Here is a 20,341-nt window from a genome sequence, read left to right as displayed (position 1 = left end):
GTAAGTCTGAAGTATGGTCTCAGTCACATCTTCCCCACTTTAGCCAAATATTTTTTCCACTTGTTGCTCTTCCTTTTCTCCTTCTGGCACACCTATAATTCGGATGTTGGAACGTTTAGAGATATTTTGGAGGTTCCTCAGCCTCTCCTCATTTTTTTGGATTCTTGTCTCTTCCTTCTTTTCTGATTGGATGTTTCTTTCTTCCTTCTGGCCCACTCCATTGATTTGAGTTCCAGCTTTCTTCCTATCACTATAGGTTCCCTGTACATTTTCCTTTATTCACTTAGTGTAGCCTTCATTTGTCCATCTAATTTGCAACCAAATTCAACCAATTCTGTAAGGATCCTGATCACCAGTGCTTTGAACTGTGCATCTGATAGGTTGGCTACCCCTTCATTACTTAGTTGTATTATTTCTGGATTTTTGATCTGTTCTTTTGTTTGGGCCATTTTTTGTGTATCTTGACATGCATATTAGGTAATGAGGGTTGGAGCCTTAGGTGTTTACCTGGGTGGGGCAACCCAGTCACTGGGTTGTGATGCTGTATGTGGGGGCGGGGTCTGAGAGGAAACAATGGCGCTTGCTCTGCTCTCTGCTGGATTTCAGTCACTTCCACTCCTTCCCCCAAGCAAACTGGGCCCTTATGGTGCTGATTCCCGGGTAGGTGGGTTTGTATATGTTCTAGGACCCTGTGGGTCTCTGCAATGAACTCTCCTGTCGGAAGTCTCTCCTGGAACCTCAACTCCCACGGATGTTTTCAATCAGTGTTTTGAGGCTTTATTTCCCCACACTGGGATCCTGGATTTCATGGTCTGTCTTGCTCTCCAGTTTCACCTGGTGTATCTGAGCATGAATGTGGGACGGCCTGGTCTGCCAGCTGCCTTGTATACCGCACCCCTCCACAATCCACTGCCTCCCTAGGTCCGCCTGCTGCAGCCTTTCATGCCCTGAGTCCGCCAGCTGCTGCTTTGCCACGAGTCCTCTCCACCGGGCCACCTGACTCTGCCCTTCCTACCAGTCTGGATGAATGTTTCTTCTTTAACTCCTTGGTTGTCGGACTTCTATACAGTTCAATTTTCTGTCAGTACTGGTTGTTTTTTTGTTTGTGAATTTTTGTTGTCCTTATTTTGGTTGTGCGAGGAGGCACAGTATGTCCACCTATGTCACCATCTTGGCCAGAAGTCCGGAATAATATTTATTAACCTAATTTTTGCTGATTCTTCCTTTTATTAACATCATAACATGCCCCTGCTGCCTACTTCTTGCATGGTCAGTGTAGTCTCTTACCTGCTACTGAGTGATAGAGCATTAAATGACAGAACTGAATTTTCTGGTGATTCTTCAGAGCAAAGAGAAACTACTAACTTACTTCATACGCAACGTCCACCACCTCGGGTGGAAATGGATCAAGCATTGAGAAAAGAGGAACTTCAATTTGAGGAGTCTAATGAAGAAATTAAAGAAAATGAAGATAGAAAGAAAAAGATCCCTGGAACTGGAGATGGGGAGAAACTTACCACTGAGAGGCAGAGCAGAGAAGGGGCAGAGCAGAGACTTGCAGAGGAGGGGAGGCAGACCCATCATCATGGAAGCACAGCAAGACAGGAGGAGGAGGAGAATGAAGAGGAGGACTACAAGGATGAGTATGAGACCATCAGAGATATATTCAGGATTCCACCTCGACTCCCTGTCCCTGCTCCTCCCAGAAGCATGCCACCTCTGCCAAGTGGGTGCTCTTTGTCCTACAGGACCATCAGCTGCAACAGTGTTAACCTCACACAGATACCACCACTAACAGCACCAGAGGTAACAAGTCTGGAGCTCCCTGGTAAGAGATGCTAATGTCTGTTTTATTTTATGATTTAAAAGTACATAATTCTCTTTGCCGCATGAATGTTATGTTTTAATTTCATAATATAAATTGACTCCAGACAATTTTCACAATCTTCAAACATATAAACTTTGCAGAAGAGGTAGGTGTTTACTACAGTATAGCATTATTAGGTATAAAGTGAATTCCTCCAAATCAAGCCATGATTTCCCTTGGACTTTTTCTTAAAGTCATCTTTACTAAGCTATAATTTATATGTAGTAAAACTTATTGTTAGCATGTTACTGAATTTTGACACGGGCATATAGTCAGGTAACCAATGCCTCTATCAAGATACAGAATATTTCCTCACCTCCCCCAATTCCCTCATGCCCTTCCTTTCATCCTAGGCACCAGGATGTGTTCTGTATCTATAGTTTTGTCTTTTCCAGTACATCATAGACATAGAATCATTCAATACATAGCCTTTTCAGTTGGGCTTCCTTCACTTATTACACTGCTTTTAAAGGTCATCTAGGTTGTTCTATTTATTGGTATTGTGCTCCTCCATATTACTGAGTGGTTATTTGAATGAACCACAGGTACCAGCTAAAAGACATCTGGATTATTTCTAGTTTGGGGCAGTTATGTATACAGTTGTTATGAACATCCACATACAGATGTCTGTGAGGACCAAAGTTTTCTTTACCCTAGAATACATATCCAGGGGTAGGGCCTCTGAGTGACACAGTAAACACATGTTTAACTTGGTGAGAAACTACTAAGAAGTCTCTAAAGAGGCTGTGGCATTCCTGCCAGCAATGTCAGAGAAGCCCTTCCATTTTGCTTCAGGTCAGCTATTTTCTGCCTCATGTCAGTCATTCTAATGGACATGGAGTGGTCCAAACCTTTTACTCATATTTTTATAGGCCTACCCGGAAAGGTTCCGAGTAGAAGAACAGCATGACCCAGTGTGTATGTGAGGCTGGTTGGCAGGGAGACTGGGCCAATGAACAAGGGTGGTATGGCTCATGAGGGGTGGTCCTGCAGATGCAGGGGTGATAGAATCTCAGTGGAGTTTCAGGCATGTCTTGGGGGAAATCATTAAAAAAACCCCATCAAAATAATAAATTATCATATAACTACTCAATAGGAAAAGTCCAACATCTTTGTTCAGGATGGCCAGTCTGTGATGAGATACCACCAGTGTCATGGTCTTCCTGACACGATGCTGTTGTGACCTCCAATAGCATTTTTCTTATACCCAGACTTGTGCTCCAGCAATGCCCCTTCCTCCTGTGGCCTGCATGCCAGATGTGCTCTGCCATAAGAAAGCTCAACTTGTTAAAGTCTAAAGTCTTATGAAAGATAAAAGACCTGTGCTCAGTCACACTATCTTGGTTTTACAAGAAGGCTACCAAGTGGTTTATGTAGTGCTGTTTCTGGCAAGCTCATTTTCTGAGTCTAAAATCACTGACTACTGTACTTAGCTGAATGTCAAAACAAAACACCATAAATTTAAGGCACATAGGAACTTCTGTAGATTGAAGTCATAGAAGTAAAACAATAGATCTGGAGGTGATCTGAGAGATCATCTCTCCAAGCTGCTTATTTAGAAAAGAAAACTGATGCTCAGAAAAGGTTAAGTGACATGCCCAAGGCTTTATTAGTTAATAATAGTATCATATTTCTGAACCAGGTTGTCAGAAATATCAATGGGAAAATATGAGGAACTATAAAAATCAGTTTTTACATAAACTTCCAGAAATAATCTTTGTTATAAAATGTATAATGCTAACAGAATTGTGTAGCAAACTGCATTCTGGTTGTTTTAAACAGTTTTATGTAAAACATGTGCTAGAGAATGTCAGGTCTTTAGAGTGAAAATTTTGACTATGTGAAACAGTCCAGTCCCAGTCTTGTTTTTTTTTAACATGTATTTGCTTATATAATATATATTCTGTCCTTGTTATGAGTATTGCTTTTTCCTACAGATAAAACTCTCTCTTGCTATGTGTGCATGTGAACATGCATGCATATGCATTTACATACATGCATGTATTGGTACATAGGTCTAAAAATCAACTGCTCCACATCCTAGGCAATTCCATCATCTCCATTCCAGATGAAGCATTTAATGGATTACCAAATTTGGAAAGGCTTGATTTGAGCAAAAATAATATCACTTCTTCAGGCATAGGTCCAAACGCACTCAAGGTAAACACATGCTTTGATTTGGGAATAACAATCCATTTAGACAGCTGTCCTGTGATTTGTACTAGCAGTGGGTGGAGATGGGGAAGGGAGAAAAAGTTAAATGTTTTAACTGGTAGTTTTCTCGTAAGTTAAAATTTCCTCTCTGATGTCTCTAAATTGTATTCATGTTTTATCTTGAAAAGAGACTGTTGTTCCACATGTTTCTGGCTGGTTTTTCTACACTTCACCCTTAAAGTACCAACAATAGCATCCATGACAAACAAATGTATTAAATTCAGGAGTAGTTTTCCCCTAAGTAGCTGTAAAGATGTTGAAATATGGTCTCTTAGTGCAGGAGGTATTCCTGGGAAGAAAGGATAGCTTTATCAGGAAACACTATGAATATTTTGAGGCCAGCAAGTCAGAGCTTCCCTATTTTGTGCTATGGACAACATCTGATGAAGGGATACTTTGGGAAAAAGGGGTTCTGAAAAAAAACAAATAGGCTCTGATGAAAACTGTCAGAGTCACTGAAATAGGGGACAGGCTGACAGTGACCAGAGGGGAGAGAAGAGGGAATTTCAGGGGAGAATGGGAAGGATTTACAGGAACAAATTTAAAGGACACATGGAGAAAAACTAGGGGGAGGGTGGTAAAGGGAGGGAAGGGGGGAGGGTTGGGTGGGTGGGCTGGAATGGGAGTAGAAGGGAGAAAACTGTACTTGAACAATGATTAAAATAAAACTAAAAAAAAAGAAAACTGTCATGGGGATAGGTTGGAGAAAAAAGAGGGAAGTAGAGAAGATGGGGAATAGCAGAGAATAAATTTCTGAAAGACTCAGATTTGACAATTTTTTTCTAAAAAGGAGAAAAGAAGATCAAGGAATTTCAGATATACAAAGGCAGAAGCAAAAAAGGAGAGTTCTCTGTGTGTAAACAAATACTCATAAATATGTATGCTTTAAGAAGCCCAAGTAAAACATACTGTATCCCATTAGACTAAACTTTATTCCCTTGGACAGTCTTCTGTTCACTCCTTAGACAAATTGCTGGCTTCTTATGCACTCAGTTCCTGGTTTTCATTCAGATTCTGGGATGGCAGAGAGGGGTTCACATTCCTCAATGTCACAGACCAAGAGTATCTGCCTCATGGTAGTCATTCTTCTGATAGAAAACCTGGGAGTTGTACATTTACTGTGTGATTAAAAAGGAAGACACTGTAGGAAATTACCTTCCTTTTTTGTCTTGAGATAGTCTGTCCCATTCCAAAACTGCTAAAATTTGAATCTGAACACCACTGGAGTGAATGATTGGCATGGCTTCACTAAAACCTGCACAACTGCAGCACTCTACTTTGGCGTTACAGGCTAGTTTGACCAACAAGCATGCAACCATAAATGTAGACATAAATGTTTCCCACACAGGTAAAACTGTTTGGGTAGCACATAGTAATAGCTTGTGAAATTTATACCATTTCATTTGAAGAATTTCCACTATAATTAGTGGTTATAATTCTCCTTCTACTTAAAAACTGAGGTTTCTACACAGAAAACTGAGGTTTACAAGTTTGAAAGGATAAATTTCAGCATCCATGACAGATTCAGGTCACTGAATGATTTAATTAACTTTGTGTCTATTCGTGAGGTGAAAACTAAGATCTAGCAAAATATAATTAATCCAGTGGCAATAGGAGCCTTCTCTTGTTTATGAAGACCACAATAATGTGTGACAAATAAATATGGGTGAGTGGAATACAAAATCATTAAATGTAGTTTGCTGAAAGTACCTGGGAATAAATACTACTAACAGGATCAACATCTCCCTGGCAGGGACAATATGGGGATTGCCATCTAAACCTGAGGAAGTTCAGATTTATACGATGTCAGTAACTATGGCAAATTGAATCATTAAATGAAATACATTACTGTACATTTGTGACCAGATAAAAAACTAATTTTGAGATTTGCTTTTTAAGCTTCTGAAGAAGTTAATGTACTTAAATATGGATGGAAACAATTTAGCAGAGATTCCTTCGGAACTACCATCTACATTAGAAGAACTTAAAATCAATGAGAACAATCTTCGGGCTATTGATGAAGAAACTTTATCAGGTATTTATTAGTGTGTGGTTTTATATGTGTCCTTATAACTTTCTTCTGCAGTCATGTAGGGATTTTAATTGCAGTATTGCTAAGTAAGTAGTTAGCAGGGTTTTTAAGGTCACTTTATCACTGAAGTTGATAAAACTTATTTTAATTAGTGAAATTCTTAAAATGTATTTTAAACTGCCTGTTGTCTTTCTTTTTAATTCAATCTGTTGGTGTTATTTTAACTTTTTAAAAAAGATTTTATTTATTTATTTTTAGAGAGGGAAGGGAGAGAGATAGAGAGAGAGAGAAACGTCAATGTGTGGTTGCTGGGGGTCATGGCCTGCAACCCAGGCATGTACCCTGACTGGGAATCGAACCTGCGACACTTGCCTGTTGTCTTTAAAGTACTATAAATAGGCATGAAACTCACAATGATTTCAGGTTCTCATCATTTACAACACATTGACTAAACTCCAAATCTGTGATATCCTGAGTTATATAACTTTGGACATAGCCATGTATTCTGGTGTTGCGTCTATACTGATGTTTTTGGTGGTTAGTGGTGATAATGCTGTATCATGGCTGGTTCATCGGATCTCTTTTATCAGTCTTAGATGCTCCGTACACCACAGCCACATCTCCTGCTGCTATTTTAACTTATCATGTGTTGGTATATAAGAATTATATATCAAATATGAGTAAGTGGCCACTGTATGTGAGGCCAAGGGGCTATCCTACAATCACTAACTGTAGCACAGGCACTCGATGGCAGACACTTTGGCTTTGACAGTCTTGTTCCCAAGGGTGTATGGCTGCCGCCATGACAGCCTGGCTTTCTTATGAATGGGCTTTAGTGAAGACGCCCCACGCTCCACATATTTAATACACCTAGAATTGTATCCTTATGGTTGTTTCTGGACTAAGCTGAGTAACTAAAGTTGCCATATTATCAACTCTGTATAAAAGAGGCAGTATTACATTTAGCTTTTCATGAACTCTAGTTAATGTCTTTATTAGATTATATTCTTCTTTAAAACAAAGACTGCCTAATTTTTTTTTGTTTGAAACTGTCTAACGTAGTTCTTGAGGTATAGTGCTCAACACTTTTTATTTGATTTGAAATATATTTATTATGCTAATGTTTATTACCCAAGCCTTCAAAGGACTAAAACAATTCAATTATTTCCTTTCACTCCCAAAAAACTTCACAGGAAGAAAACACTTCTGGTAGTGGGGGAAAAATAATAATGAGAATGACTAAATCTAAGGATTCTAGAATTATGGAAATACCCTATTTCGAGATGAACTTCAGGGTACACAAGAAAACCATTAATAAACACAAATTTTGATGGGATGCATAATATGGAAAAGACATTAGAAATTTCAATTTCTAACTGCTAGAAGCTGAAATAGACCAAAGTAATATTTACTTTGGAAGAAGTGTACTACTAATGGGCTGTATGTGAACTACATGTGAGATCACATTTCTCCTGTGTTATCAAATGACACGTTAGAAAACTAAGTCCATATTTGGAAAATGCTCTCACACCTTCCTGAAACTGCTTCTCTGCTCTTCCCCATCATGAACAAATGTTTCCACAGCTCCAGAGGGTTGACTGTGGTCCAGGGTGAAATGGCCTCCTTTATACTTCCTTCCCCTCTTCACAGTCCCAGTACTGCAGAGGCCTCAGACCTATGCAGGTGGCCGTCAAGGAGGTTCTCCACTGTCATCTCACCCACAGAGCCCCCTTCATTCTGTGTGGGCTGGCTCTTTTTCTCTTCGGGGTGCATTTTAGTCCTGCTCCAGTGCCGACCCCTCAGGTACTAGGTTCTCTCTTGACTGCTGTAACCACTGAGGCTCCTTAGCTCCTGTTGAGTCTTGCTGTCCTAGATGATCAGGCTGACTGGCAGTGAGCAGGTTGAGCCTGAAGAAAGGCCAGCATTAGTACTGTGACACTACTTTTTCTAGGTAGAAGCCTGCTGCTCGGCCATCAGTGTTCTTCTATTATCTCTTGTGGCAGGTCTCCACCTTTCAGGTTATGTATAGTTTTAGGGAAGTGGGAAAGAAACACGCTTCAGGAAGAGAAGCAGCATGTGCAAAAGCATGGAGAAATGAAACAATCTGGATGTCATAGGAACTGCATGCAGTTCTAGTTCTGTGAGTCTGTCATTCAGGATGTGATGCAAGGTTTAAAGCAGGAGGTCTCCTGAAGTGTGCACTAACTCTTTCTCATTTCTAACTCTATCTCATTTCCTGTTACTACTGTAACACATACATTGTGTGTTTCCTACATATATAATATACACATAAATGAGAGAATTGTAGTGATGTATAATATTGTGTATATGAATTGTGCATTATGTTTCTTTTGAGTTGTAATAACCATTTGTGTACTTCTACTATCTACTATCTTAGATAGTAGATACAATCTAAGTAGTACACTTGGAAGTTTCAGAGGAAAACTTCTATTATGTTTCCAAACCTGAACTTTGTGCTAGATAAATACACTGAATGCTCAGTATCTTCAGTTTTGGATAAAGAGAATATGAGGAAATGAAATCACTTTTTAGAGTTTACAAGTTGGCCTCCCTAACTCCTGTCTCTCAGCCCTTCAATTGATCCTAAACACCACCAGCTGAGCCATGCTCACACTTCCATACCACTCAAGTCTACACTGCTGTCTCCTCTGTGTCATCTTCTAGTGTCTATGATCTGTACTCTAGAGAGTACTGTCTTGCTTCTCTGAGAGGCCTAGAAGGAGGAAATGAGTTACACAGAGAATTTAGGGCAATGCCTGTGACTTGAGTTGAATATGAAAACATCCCCTATTCTGGAAATCTTGGCCACTGAACAAACTGCAAAGCTACGCCCTGAATGTCTGACTCAGATACTTCTGGCAATCATCACTGCTGACCAGCCCACTCTTCTTTAAGGTTCCAATCTGTGTCATACCACTACTGAGGCCAGTAGAAACAATTTAGAGAAAACTTGTTTGTCTAAAGGCCTTTTTTGGCAGGACACTCTGAATGCATGGAAGTTTTGATAATTTTCCTTTCAAAACATCTACTTGGCTGCATTCTCTGCCAGGAAGTGAACATTGTGATGGAAATTCAGTGCTGCATGTTCAGAAACGGAGGGTTTGCTAGGCAAAGAGCGCTCTTACTTTGTCTTGGAAAAGGAATCATTGCACTACACTCCTCATCCATCTCCAATTATGATCCCATTTAATATCCACCTGGCTTTACAAATGCTTCAAATGACCTTCCACAACCTTTGACTTCTTGCACATCTGTGTTCCGAGTTCCTGCTTGGCCATCGCTGCCTCCCCCAACTGCCACCCATCCCTTAGAGTGTGTATTTTGATTACACAGCATTAACAATGGTTTCTCTTTAGGCCTGCCTCTCCATGGGATCAAACATTCAGTGTTCAGTCCTGGCTGAACTAAGCATTTAGAACAGTGGTTTCAAACTCATTTTCACCAGGGGCCACATCAGCCTCCAGATTGTCTTCACAAGGCAAAAATAATTTTAGGACTATATAAATGTAACTACTCCTTAACTGTTAAGGAGTCGAAATCAGCCCTTTGAAGGCAACCACAAGGCTGATGTGGCCCCTGGTGAAAATGAATTTGACACCTCTGATTTAGAATGTGCAAAGTACTTGGGAAAAGGCTCTATAGAGAGATACAAAGAAAGAAGCTACAATATCTGTCCTCCAAATAAACTGAACACTTCACAGAATGTTTTGAAAGGTTATAGAAATTGCATGGTTTTCCAGTTACTATCCTAATACTCCAATAATTCTGTTTTTTTTTTATATAGATTTAAATCAATTGGTCACCTTAGAACTGGAAGGAAACAATCTCAGTGAAACCAATGTCAATCCTTTAGCTTTCAAACCTTTGAAGAGCCTATCCTACCTACGTCTGGGAAGAAATAAATTTAGAATTATACCACAGGGTCTTCCTACTTCTCTTGAGGTACGTATATCTTTCTGCAAATATTTTATATTTTAAATACAGTATGCTACAAAAATAAATATATTTTAAGACATTATTGTGATGCATATTAAACTCAGTAGTAGTTTTGATGCTATATATGGAACTTGCTATAATTTGAACATTTTTTTCTCTTTGTATTACATAAAATTATGAATTAAAGTTATAATTATGAGCAGAGACCCTTAAAAAAGTAATAAACCGGTCCTACTGACAGCTCCTCAGGAGAAACTGGGGAAATGAACTAAGAATTTAAACAGAAACTATGACTTGCAAAAAGTACCCAGACTTGCAAAATAGTTTTAACTGTCCCAAACAGAATTGTGATGATCATCTCAGTCTGCTCCACCCAGATCCCCACATGAACTAACAGTGACCCTGCATGGATAGACAAAATCTACAGAGAAGGGTGCTCACTGTGCCAACAGCCCCCTAATTTACCAGTTCTGACCAGCTCCTTCCAAAGGCCCAAGTGCGGTTCTGTTTTCACCCCCTCTGCAGATGCCCCTGCTGCAGCGAAGTGTGGTCTCCCTTGCTTAACTAAACACACTTAACTAAAGAGGACTCCTGCTGGTCTTTGGTACTGAGGGTATACCCCAACTTCCTAAATCAAGTACACAAAGGTCTAGCAGACCCAGCAGAAACTCAGGCCATCTCCTCTGGGCTCCATTTCTGCCATACAGTAGATCACTCAACAAGAAGGAAGGACAAGGTTTGGTTTCCCACAGCTATGGACCCAGCAGGCTAAGACGGGGCCTTTGATCTCCATCTGATGCTGCCATAGACACCACCCTTCCTCCTTCTCCTATTTGCAGATTAAGATTGTAACATCAGAATTTATCAAAATATTAAAGATCAAGGTTCCAATACCTGGCTTACAATCACTATCACTTGGATTCTAAAGAAATACAGACTCTTGGACTTATTCCAGACATGCCAGGTCAGGTTCTTTGTAGGATGGAGTCAGCAATGTGTAACTTTTTAAGAAATTAAAGTTTTCAATACATAAGGCACATGGTAAAACACACACACAAATACATACATAGGTGTGTGAGTCCACACCTTGAAAAATACAAAGAGTAATGTGTCTTTACTCTATATCTGACCCTTCCATCCCCCCTTTCTCTTTCCAAAGGACTTTTCTCACTAACTTGAGAAGTGCTGTCCACACAGTCACATGTGCTCTGAATCCATCCAAGGCACAGCTTCAGACCTGCAGTTCCAATGTATCGATGACTGAATTTTGACTGGGGTCCATCTAGGTTGAAATTTATACTTTAAAAAGCTCACAAGTGCCCAGGTCAAGTGGCTCAGTTGGTTGGAGCATCATCCCATACCTCAAAATGTTGTGGCTTTGATACCTGGTCAGGATCCCTGGTCAGGGCACATACAGGAGGCAATCAACTGATGTTTCTCTTTCATATTGATGTTTCTCACTGTCTCTCTATCTCTCTTTCTCCTTCTAAAAATCAGTAACTCTATCCTTGGGTGAGGATTAAAAACTAAAAAAAAAAAATAATAAAGAGCTCACAAGTATTGTACTATACAAAGTTTATAAACCACTGATCTAGTTTACCTCTAAATATTTATGAGGTAAATGAACTTACTTGGAAGAGCAGTAAAAGACTCCTTAGATAATACTAATGAGAATAGTTTGTAATAGCACTTTAATTTCTGTAAAATTGAATATATTCATCAACTAACAAGAAGAAAAATACGTCTTTTCTTTTAATTATAGGAATTATACCTAGAAAATAACCAAATTGAAGAAATAACTGAAATTTGTTTCAATCATACCAGAAATATCAATGTCATTGTACTATGTTATAATAAAATTGAAGAAAATAGGATTGCTCCTTTGGCGTGGATAAACCAAGAGTAAGTATACACTATAATTAGACTTTAGACAATTTCTTCCTTTTGCCATTATTAAAGAAGGTATGACCAGGGAGATATGTGCGAGGTGACAGTATCCTTTCTTATCCTTTGATCTCTGTCCCAGGTGCCAGGTCATCAGATCAAAATGGAATGAGAATATAAAAATTCTACAATACTGCCACTTCTTTGATAGGATCATTGAAGATTTTAGGAATAGGCAATATGATGTTGGCTAGTGACTCCCCCTCTGCCCCAAACTTAGGTACTTTCATGGAGTTCAAACCAATGATGATATGACTGGTGTTAATGATAACCAGTCACTGCTGGTATGGACGGACACTTTACCACATGCAAGTGCTCTGCCAGCCACAACTGAGCCTGCGCAGTGGAACCTGGGGTCTAGCCACCATGATACTTTCACTCTGTCAACTTCAAAGGGTAGTCATGAAGTTTAAGTGAGATAATCCCCTGCAAAGACTGAGGAAGGAAACTAACCTCCTCCGTTAACCCCCTTAGGTAAAAGCACAAGACTTCACTGTCCTACAACCACACTGTCTTTATTTCTCCAATTTTTATACCTCAAGTCTTACAAAATAGACTGGAGAATGGTTGGCCTGATAGCCCAGACACACAGCAAAGGCCATCTTCCTGGAGAGAAATCTGTGGCCCCAGACTGCAGCCCTCATTGAAGGGGCCAGCGTGGAGACTGCCAGGCAGGAAGTGAAGAACAAGCCATGTGGGAAAGCTGGATTGAGCCCTGTTAGCGGGTCCAACCTGTGGCAAGGGAACGAGGGATCTGACTAGCATAGCGGGGATAGGTTTCTTTTAGAAGCAGCATGGAGAGAAATGAAAAGTGTGGATGGCCAACTGGGTTTATCAGCATGTGGTGGTGGCAGGTAACTGAGTTTTTATCAGGTGCAAGTCTTCATGGGTAGGCAGAGGCTGTAAGTGAGGCTCCTGAACCAATCAGGTAGCTCACATTTCCTGATCATCCGGGGCCAGTGAACCACCTTTTCTAGACCCCTTAGTCTCACTCTCTGTCCCAGGTGCCAGGTCATCAGATCAAAATGGAATGAGAATATAAAAATTCTACAATACTGCCACTTCTTTGATAGGATCATTGAAGATTTTAGGAATAGGCAATATGATGTTGGCTAGAACACTTGGGATTTCATTCCTGATTCAAGTTTGACCTTAGAGATATTTGGGGACCTCTTTGAGCCTCACCATTATCCCCGGGATATGAGTTTTTCTCTCTGAACTCTGGTGCTCCTCTCTGGGGGAACTGGAGCAGCTGTGTGGTGCCCAGGTAAGAGCACACACCTTGAGTCAAGCTGTCACAGAGCCACTATTGTACTGGGAATCATTACAGCACACCAAGTGCTGACAGAAAAATCAGAAAGTATCCTGACTGGCTTCGTCAAAACCTAGAGCTCACAGTCACTTCCCTGATGTTCTACCCTGTTTATTCTTTGCTTTGCTGCAGAAATCTAGAATCAATTGACCTTTCCTACAACAAGCTCTACCAGGTCCCCTCCTACCTCCCCAAGTCTCTGCTGCACCTCGTGCTCTTGGGAAACAAGATTGAGCGCATCCCTGGCTACGTGTTTGGCCACATGCAGCCAGGCCTAGAATACCTGTACCTATCATTCAACAAACTCTCTGATGATGGCGTGGACCGAGTCTCCTTCTACGGGGTTTATCATTCTCTGAGAGAGCTGTTTCTGGATTACAATGACTTAAAATCGATACCACCAGGGGTTCAGGAAATGAAAGCACTACATTTCTTGAGGTTGAACAACAACAAGATACGGTAAATTTTAGCTTTTTCAGGTATCCATTTACATTACTGTGATTGACAAAAATATATGATTAAACTACTATGACATGATGTCTGGGATTTACTGTAAGGAAGAAAGTGACAAGAATTGCATTAAACAAGATTGGTAAATGCTAGTAACTGTTGAAACCAAAAGATAATAGGTATATAAAAATTCATAATGTTTTTCTACTTTTGTATATATTTGCATACTTCCATAGTAAAATTTTTTAAAAATAGATTACTATTACATAATACTTAAAACCTCAAAGACAGGCTGAAATGAGGCATCAAGGTGTTATATGATGGTGCTTCTCCCACCTTCACACATAATTATAAACACTAATCTGTAGAACACAAAATCTAAATATATGCCAAAATAAAAATTGTTTCTATCTAAATTCTCCTGAAGGTAAAATTCTAAGTAAGTTTATGGAGATTCAGCGTCCCTCACTTGTCCAGATACAATTTTCTGCATGTGTTCCATCTGCCCGGAAAGCATTAACAAGAGAGGCAGATCACTGAGCTCTGGGGCCTTGTCCATGAAGGTTACATCCTTATTCTTTTCTCATTCTCTAAAATTCCAAACACATTTAAACTCTCCCCAAAACAAGACAGAGAAAGGGTTAAGGATTTCTAAAAGCCCTGGTGGAAGAAGTCAGGGATGGGTAGGGAGGTTCAGTAAGATTTGCTTTCAAAATATTTGCCTGAGATACTCCGTAAGTCATGCTATATGCTTGCTTCCTATTACACTGCAACAGGATGCATGTGTGTGTTTGCACCACTTCTGGTGGGATTTAGGTGGTCACAGTCTAACATTTCCATTATAACCTTTCTCCTCCACCACTGAACCAATGGTTTCACTCACAGATCACTGTTGCTTGAGTCTGATCTTTTCTTTTCTATTTCTCAAGTGTATGTTATTAATCATGCAATTACACTTGTCTCAATTTTTCCCCCTTTGCCCCACTCCATCCATTTCCCTCTAGGAATCTGCCACCCCCTCTTAGTTCATGTCCATGGGTCATGCATATAAATTCTTTGGTTTCTCCATTTCCAATACTATTCTTAACATACCACTGTCTATTTTCTACCTACCAAATTTTGCTTCTTATTCCTTTTCCCTTTTCCCCCATTCTCTGCTCTCTGCCTCCTCGCTGATAACCCTCCATGTGATCTCCATTTCTGTGACCCTCTTCCTGTTCTAGTTGTTTCCTTAGTTTTTTTGTTTGTTTGTTTTTTTAGATTGAATTGTTGATAGTTGTGAGTTTGTTGTCATTTTACTGTTCATATTTTTGATCATCTTCTTTTTCTTTTTTAAAATTTTTTTCAGATTTTATTTTTAGAGAAGGGAGGGAGAAAGAGAGAGAGGGAGAAACATCAATGTGCGGTTGCTGGGGGTCACGGCCTGCAACCCAGGCATGTACCCTGACTGGGAATCGAACCTGCGACACTTTGGTTCCCAGCCCACGCTCAGTCCACTGAGCTATGCCAGCCAGAACCATCTTCTTTTTCTTAGATAAGTCCCTTTAATGTTTCATATAATAAGGGCTTGGTGATGATGAACCCCTTTACCTTGACCTTATCTGGGAAGCACTTTATCTGCCCTTCCATTCTAAATGAAAGCTTTGCTGGATAGAGCAATCTTGGATGGAGGTCCTTGCCTTTCATGACTTGGAATACTTCTTTCCAGCCCCTTCTTGCCTGTAAGGCCTTTTCAGAAACCAGCTGCCAGTCTTATGGAACTCCTTTGTAGGTTACTGTTTCCTTATCTCTTGCTGCTTCTAGGATTCTCTCCTTCATTTTAATCTTGGGTAATGTAATTATGATGTGCCTTGGTGTGTTCCTCCTTGGGTCCAACTTCTTTGGGACTCTCTGAGCTGCCTATACTTCCTGAAAGTCTATTTCCTTGGCCAGGCTGGGGAAGTTCTCCTTTATTATTTGTTCAAATAACTTTTCCACTTGTTGCTCTTCCTCTTCTCCTTCTGGTACCCCTATAATTCGGCTGTTGGAACATTTAAAGATGTCCTGGAGGTTCCTAAGCCTCTCCTAATTTTTTTGAATTTTTATTTCTTCATTCTTTTCTGACTGTATGTTGTTTTCTTCCTTCTGGTCCACTCCACTGATGGGAGACCCAGCTTTCATTCCATTACTATTGGATCCCTGTGCATTTTCTTCATTTCACTTATTGTAGCCTTCATTTTTTCATCTAATTTGTGATGAAAATTAACCAGTTCTGTGAGCATCCTGATCACCAGTACTTTGAACTGTGTATCTGATAGGTTGGCCATCTCTTAGTCGCTTAAAAGTACTGGTTGTGGGGTTTTCATTTGTTCTTCTGTTTGAGCTATATATATATAATTTGGGTGGGGGGGGGGTCTGGTCGTGCCTGTTATGTATGAGAGGCAAAGCCTTAGGTGTTCACCAGGGTGGGGCACCCCAGTCCCTGCGTTGTTACGCTGTATGTGGGGCAGGGGTCTGAGAGGGAACAATGGAGCTTGCTCCGCCCTCTGTAGACTTCAGCCCCTTTCCCTGCTTCCCCCAAGCAAACTGGACCTTTCTGGTGCTGATATTCGTGTGGGTGGGCTTGTGCACTCCGTGGGTCTTTCCAACGACCTCTCCTGTGAGGCTGGGAGTCTCCTTCTGTGCCTCAACCCCTATGGGTGTTTTCAATCAGTGCCCCAGGGCTCTATTTCCTAGCACTGGCATCCTGGGTTGCACGCAGTGCCTTGCTTTACAGTTGCTGCCTCGCTGGGTCTGCTGGATGCCATCCCTCCACCAGGGTTTGCCAGCACCGCTTGTGGGCCCAGGGTCCAGCCGCTACGGTCTTATGCACCTAGTCCCAATGCTCTTTGTGAGGCGCAACCCCTCTCCGCCCAGCTGCACGACTCCACCCCTCCTACCTGTCTGGATGAATATGTCTATTTTAACTCCTTGGTTGTCCCACTTCCATACAGTTCAATTTTCTGTCAGTTCTGGTTGTTATTCTGTTTCTAAATTGTTGTCCCTATCTTGGTTGTGCGAGGAGGCACACCTATGCCTCCATCTTGGCCGGAAGTCTCACTCTTTACTTTTTAAAATTAGCAGTATATTATGGATATTATTTCTCATCAAAAAATGGAGAATTTCCTCAGTCCTTTTTACAACTGAATAGTATTACACTTTACAGACATTTTATTCAACCAGTTCCTTATTGACAGAAATTTGATTGTTTCCATTCTTTTATTACTACAAATAATGTTACAATGCATAACTTTATTTTGTATTTTTACAGTCAAACTTTGGGATAAATTCCTAAACGTGGGATTGCTGGGTGAAAAGGGAAAAATGCACATGTAATTTTGCTAGCTACTGCAAAATTCCTTTTGATGGGACTATATTGTTATGAATTCCTTTCATTGGTGTTTGGTCTTCCACAGCCTCATTGTCAGAACATGTTGATGAGCTTTTGAACATTTTTTGTAGCAAATCTGGTGACAGTGGTATGTCACTATACTTTCAATTTGTAGATTTCTATTATCATAAATGATATTGAGCATCTTTTCACATTTACATATCATTTCATTTTTTTCTTTTGTGAACTGGTTCATTCTTTTTCCTTCCCTTCCTTTTCCTTCCCTTCCCTTCCCTTCCCTTTCCCATCTACATTTTTAGGTCTTTGTATATTATCCCTTTATCTATAATATGAGTTGTGAAGATTTTCTCCTAGGGTGCCATTTGTCTTTTAACTTAATTTTTAAAAAGTGTAATCTATTTATTATTCTCATCTCTTAATGCTTTTAGTTTTTAAATCACAAGTAGGAAGATTTTTCCCTGCTTCTAGGGTATGCTTTATTTATTCTAATACATCTATGGCTTCATTTTTCACATTTAGATCTTTGACATATTTGGAACTTTTTCTTGGATACAGTATTAAAAAAGGATCAATTTTATTTCACAACAAAATAATTTTTTAAATAAAAACAAAATTATGAAGGCAGAATATTACTTCAACTATTTTGACTTTCATGTCGCTTTTTCCTTAGGAATATTCTTCCAGAACAAATTTGCAGTACTGAAGAAGACGATGATTCAACACTGGAATATCTTCATCTTGAAAACAATTATATTAAAACAGGAGAAATATCACCCTATGCATTTTCATGCATAAGATCATATTCAAGTATCATTCTTAAACCACAGAATATCAACTAATCCTATATTTTCCTTTGTCATTTATAAACTGTATTTATATATTTGTTGTAGTATTTATCATCAATGAGAGAGATATCATGTCATGTTATACTCAGTATCATTATGCCAGTCTACCTGATTAATTAATCTAGAGATGAACAACCAAAAATATATCTACAAAGTTTAATCTTCTAGCATTTTTAGCTAAGTTTTCAGTTTCATACTCCAGAAAGAAGCCATTTCATTGCAAAGTTTTTCAGTTGGGAATAAGATGTTATATACTGTTGAGTGTGAGTGAAGGAATCTGGAGCAAAATAAGCATGTCCTTTACAATTAACCTGTGAGTATTGTTGGGAACCCCTTAAGTACATTTAAAAATTATGTATGCTCTGGTTCCAGACCAAGGAATGAATGGGAGAAAAAAATTATACAAAAAATTCATGAATGGGTGTTGTTTATTATTCTAAAGTTAAAACAATAATTTATTAATTTTCTTTAAGAGCATATGCTATCATTATTGGTATAAATATACATAAATATTGAGTTAGCTTTAGTTCCTCCTATTAATTACATGTGTGAAATTAAAATACTATTGTAATGTTAATTTCCTGGTTTTGAGAATTGTATTATGGGGTATTTATGAGATTTTTAATACAGGGGAAGCTGGGAGAAGGGTTCATGTCAGTTCTATACTATTTTAAAAATTTTCTGTAAGTATAAAAGGAGTAGCAGTATATTTAGATCACCCTTATTATTCTTTATTCAAGATCTAAATGTTTTATGGAAAGCAGTGGAGTTTGCTTAAAGGAAGTTAATTATCCTTAACTATACATGAGCAAATGTAAACCTATTATTGCATGAGTTTTTGAAAATTTTTGCTCCATTGGTCATTTTAGCACCTATCTTCTTTGCCCTAGTTTGCTCAAGTGTATATATTCTTTTACTCAGCTCAATAAAGCTATTAATATTTACTACATTTTGGATACTACCACAACTATATATTAGAATTTTCATTACATAATGTTATTTTATCTGTATTTCTAAAGTAATTTATAATAGACACATAGAGAAATTTTGTTGACTTCTCTTGTTACTATCAGTTTTGTGTCTTGAAAAACACCAGACTAAGAAATTAAGTCCCACTCTGGGGCTTAAGGCACCAAACTGCCCAACTTAAGACATTGTTGGGAAGGTTATGCTAATCTTTTGAACTTCAGTTATTTAATCTTTTTATAGTTCACTCACCATCCTTAGAACCTTCCAGCCTTACTTCACAGGGGTGTTATGAGAACCACAGAATGAAAAGCATCTGGGAAATGTAGTATACATGAGTGTACTTATTACTATCAACTTTTCATGTAAAATTGAGAGCAACCAGCTCTCAAATTTGATTATTATGGATAAGACTATTTCAAAAAGCACTAAAGACATGTGTAGCCTGGAATGATAAGGAAACAATTACACCAGGAATCAGATACCTGAGTGCCCATCTTGGTCAACCTAGTCAACTTGTGAAAATTTAATTTACCCATTTGAGCAGGTCATTTCTAAGCCTTTCTTTCTAAGCCCTCTTTCTTAATATCTAGGATTTTGAAATTACAACATAAAGAAGAAAAATAATACAAGGAAGACTGTTAGAATCAAGAATCAAAGCTTAAACCAGATGGCTAAAAACAGAAAAAGAATCTTATGGAAAAGTTGAGGTTTATAACAATTTTCAGAATGTAGGAGCATCAACTAACTTAAATTGGCCAAACTGTATATAAAAGGTAAAAATAAGATATGGTTATCCATTCATTTAACAAGAAACTTTGTATAGTGTTTCTTGGTGTATGAATATAAATACATAAACCTAAATGATTTAAAACAGTGATTTTTAACTGGTCTGCTGCAAGAATTTTTAAAACATGCAATAACTGACTAGTCATGGGCACTGATCTCTTTTCTCTTACACTGTCAAATTAAAAAAAAAATGACAACAGCTAACACAACCATAGTCATCCCATGTGAATGAATCAAAATTATACCTATTTTCTGTCAGATCAGCAAAAAACAGTTTTTTGGTGTGCTGCAGAATTTTAGTAATTAGTGTTTTCCATGAGATGGAAAAGGTTGAAAATTGCTGGTTTAAGTCAATCTAAACAGTAAACAAAATCAGTGTTAGAGGGGACTCAAAATGAATAAAGTGATTCAACAGAATCAGCATCCTGGGACAACACACACAGATACTGAATCATTCCTGTATTCATTTTTCATTCTGATTTTAATCAACTGTATTCCAGATGCTGTTCTAGAGAGAGACAGGAATGAACAGATTAGATGAGGTCTCTGCTATCAGGGAGTGCAAAGTGTGGTAGGGGCAATAAGCAGGAAATCA

General features: G+C 39.0%; 2 protein-coding genes across 5 annotated transcripts in view; one reads left to right on the top strand and one right to left on the bottom strand.

Annotated features, from left to right (window-relative positions):
• The window catches only part of ECM2 (extracellular matrix protein 2), a 39,583-nt gene extending 19,702 nt beyond the window's left edge, over positions 1 to 19,881 (top strand). Inside the window, exons 4-10 of the mRNA XM_045844924.1 lie at positions 1,346 to 1,828; positions 3,912 to 4,027; positions 5,981 to 6,116; positions 9,919 to 10,076; positions 11,833 to 11,972; positions 13,459 to 13,785; positions 17,817 to 19,881. Of these exons, the coding sequence (XP_045700880.1) occupies positions 1,346 to 1,828; positions 3,912 to 4,027; positions 5,981 to 6,116; positions 9,919 to 10,076; positions 11,833 to 11,972; positions 13,459 to 13,785; positions 17,817 to 17,985 (1,529 nt within the window). The 3' untranslated portion in view covers positions 17,986 to 19,881. The remainder of the gene's footprint in view (positions 1 to 1,345; positions 1,829 to 3,911; positions 4,028 to 5,980; positions 6,117 to 9,918; positions 10,077 to 11,832; positions 11,973 to 13,458; positions 13,786 to 17,816) is intronic.
• LOC123822774 (centromere protein P) overlaps positions 1 to 20,341 on the bottom strand; it is a 278,910-nt gene that overhangs the window by 84,467 nt on the left and 174,102 nt on the right. The gene's annotated exons all lie outside the window — the stretch shown is intronic.

Source organism: Phyllostomus hastatus, unplaced genomic scaffold (assembly GCF_019186645.2).
Source record: "Phyllostomus hastatus isolate PE091 unplaced genomic scaffold, TTU_PhHast_1.1 phas_contig_41, whole genome shotgun sequence".
Taxonomy (NCBI): Eukaryota; Metazoa; Chordata; class Mammalia; order Chiroptera; family Phyllostomidae; genus Phyllostomus; species Phyllostomus hastatus.
Note: the sequence above shows the minus strand (reverse complement) of the source record. Positions and strands in the feature narration are given on the sequence as shown.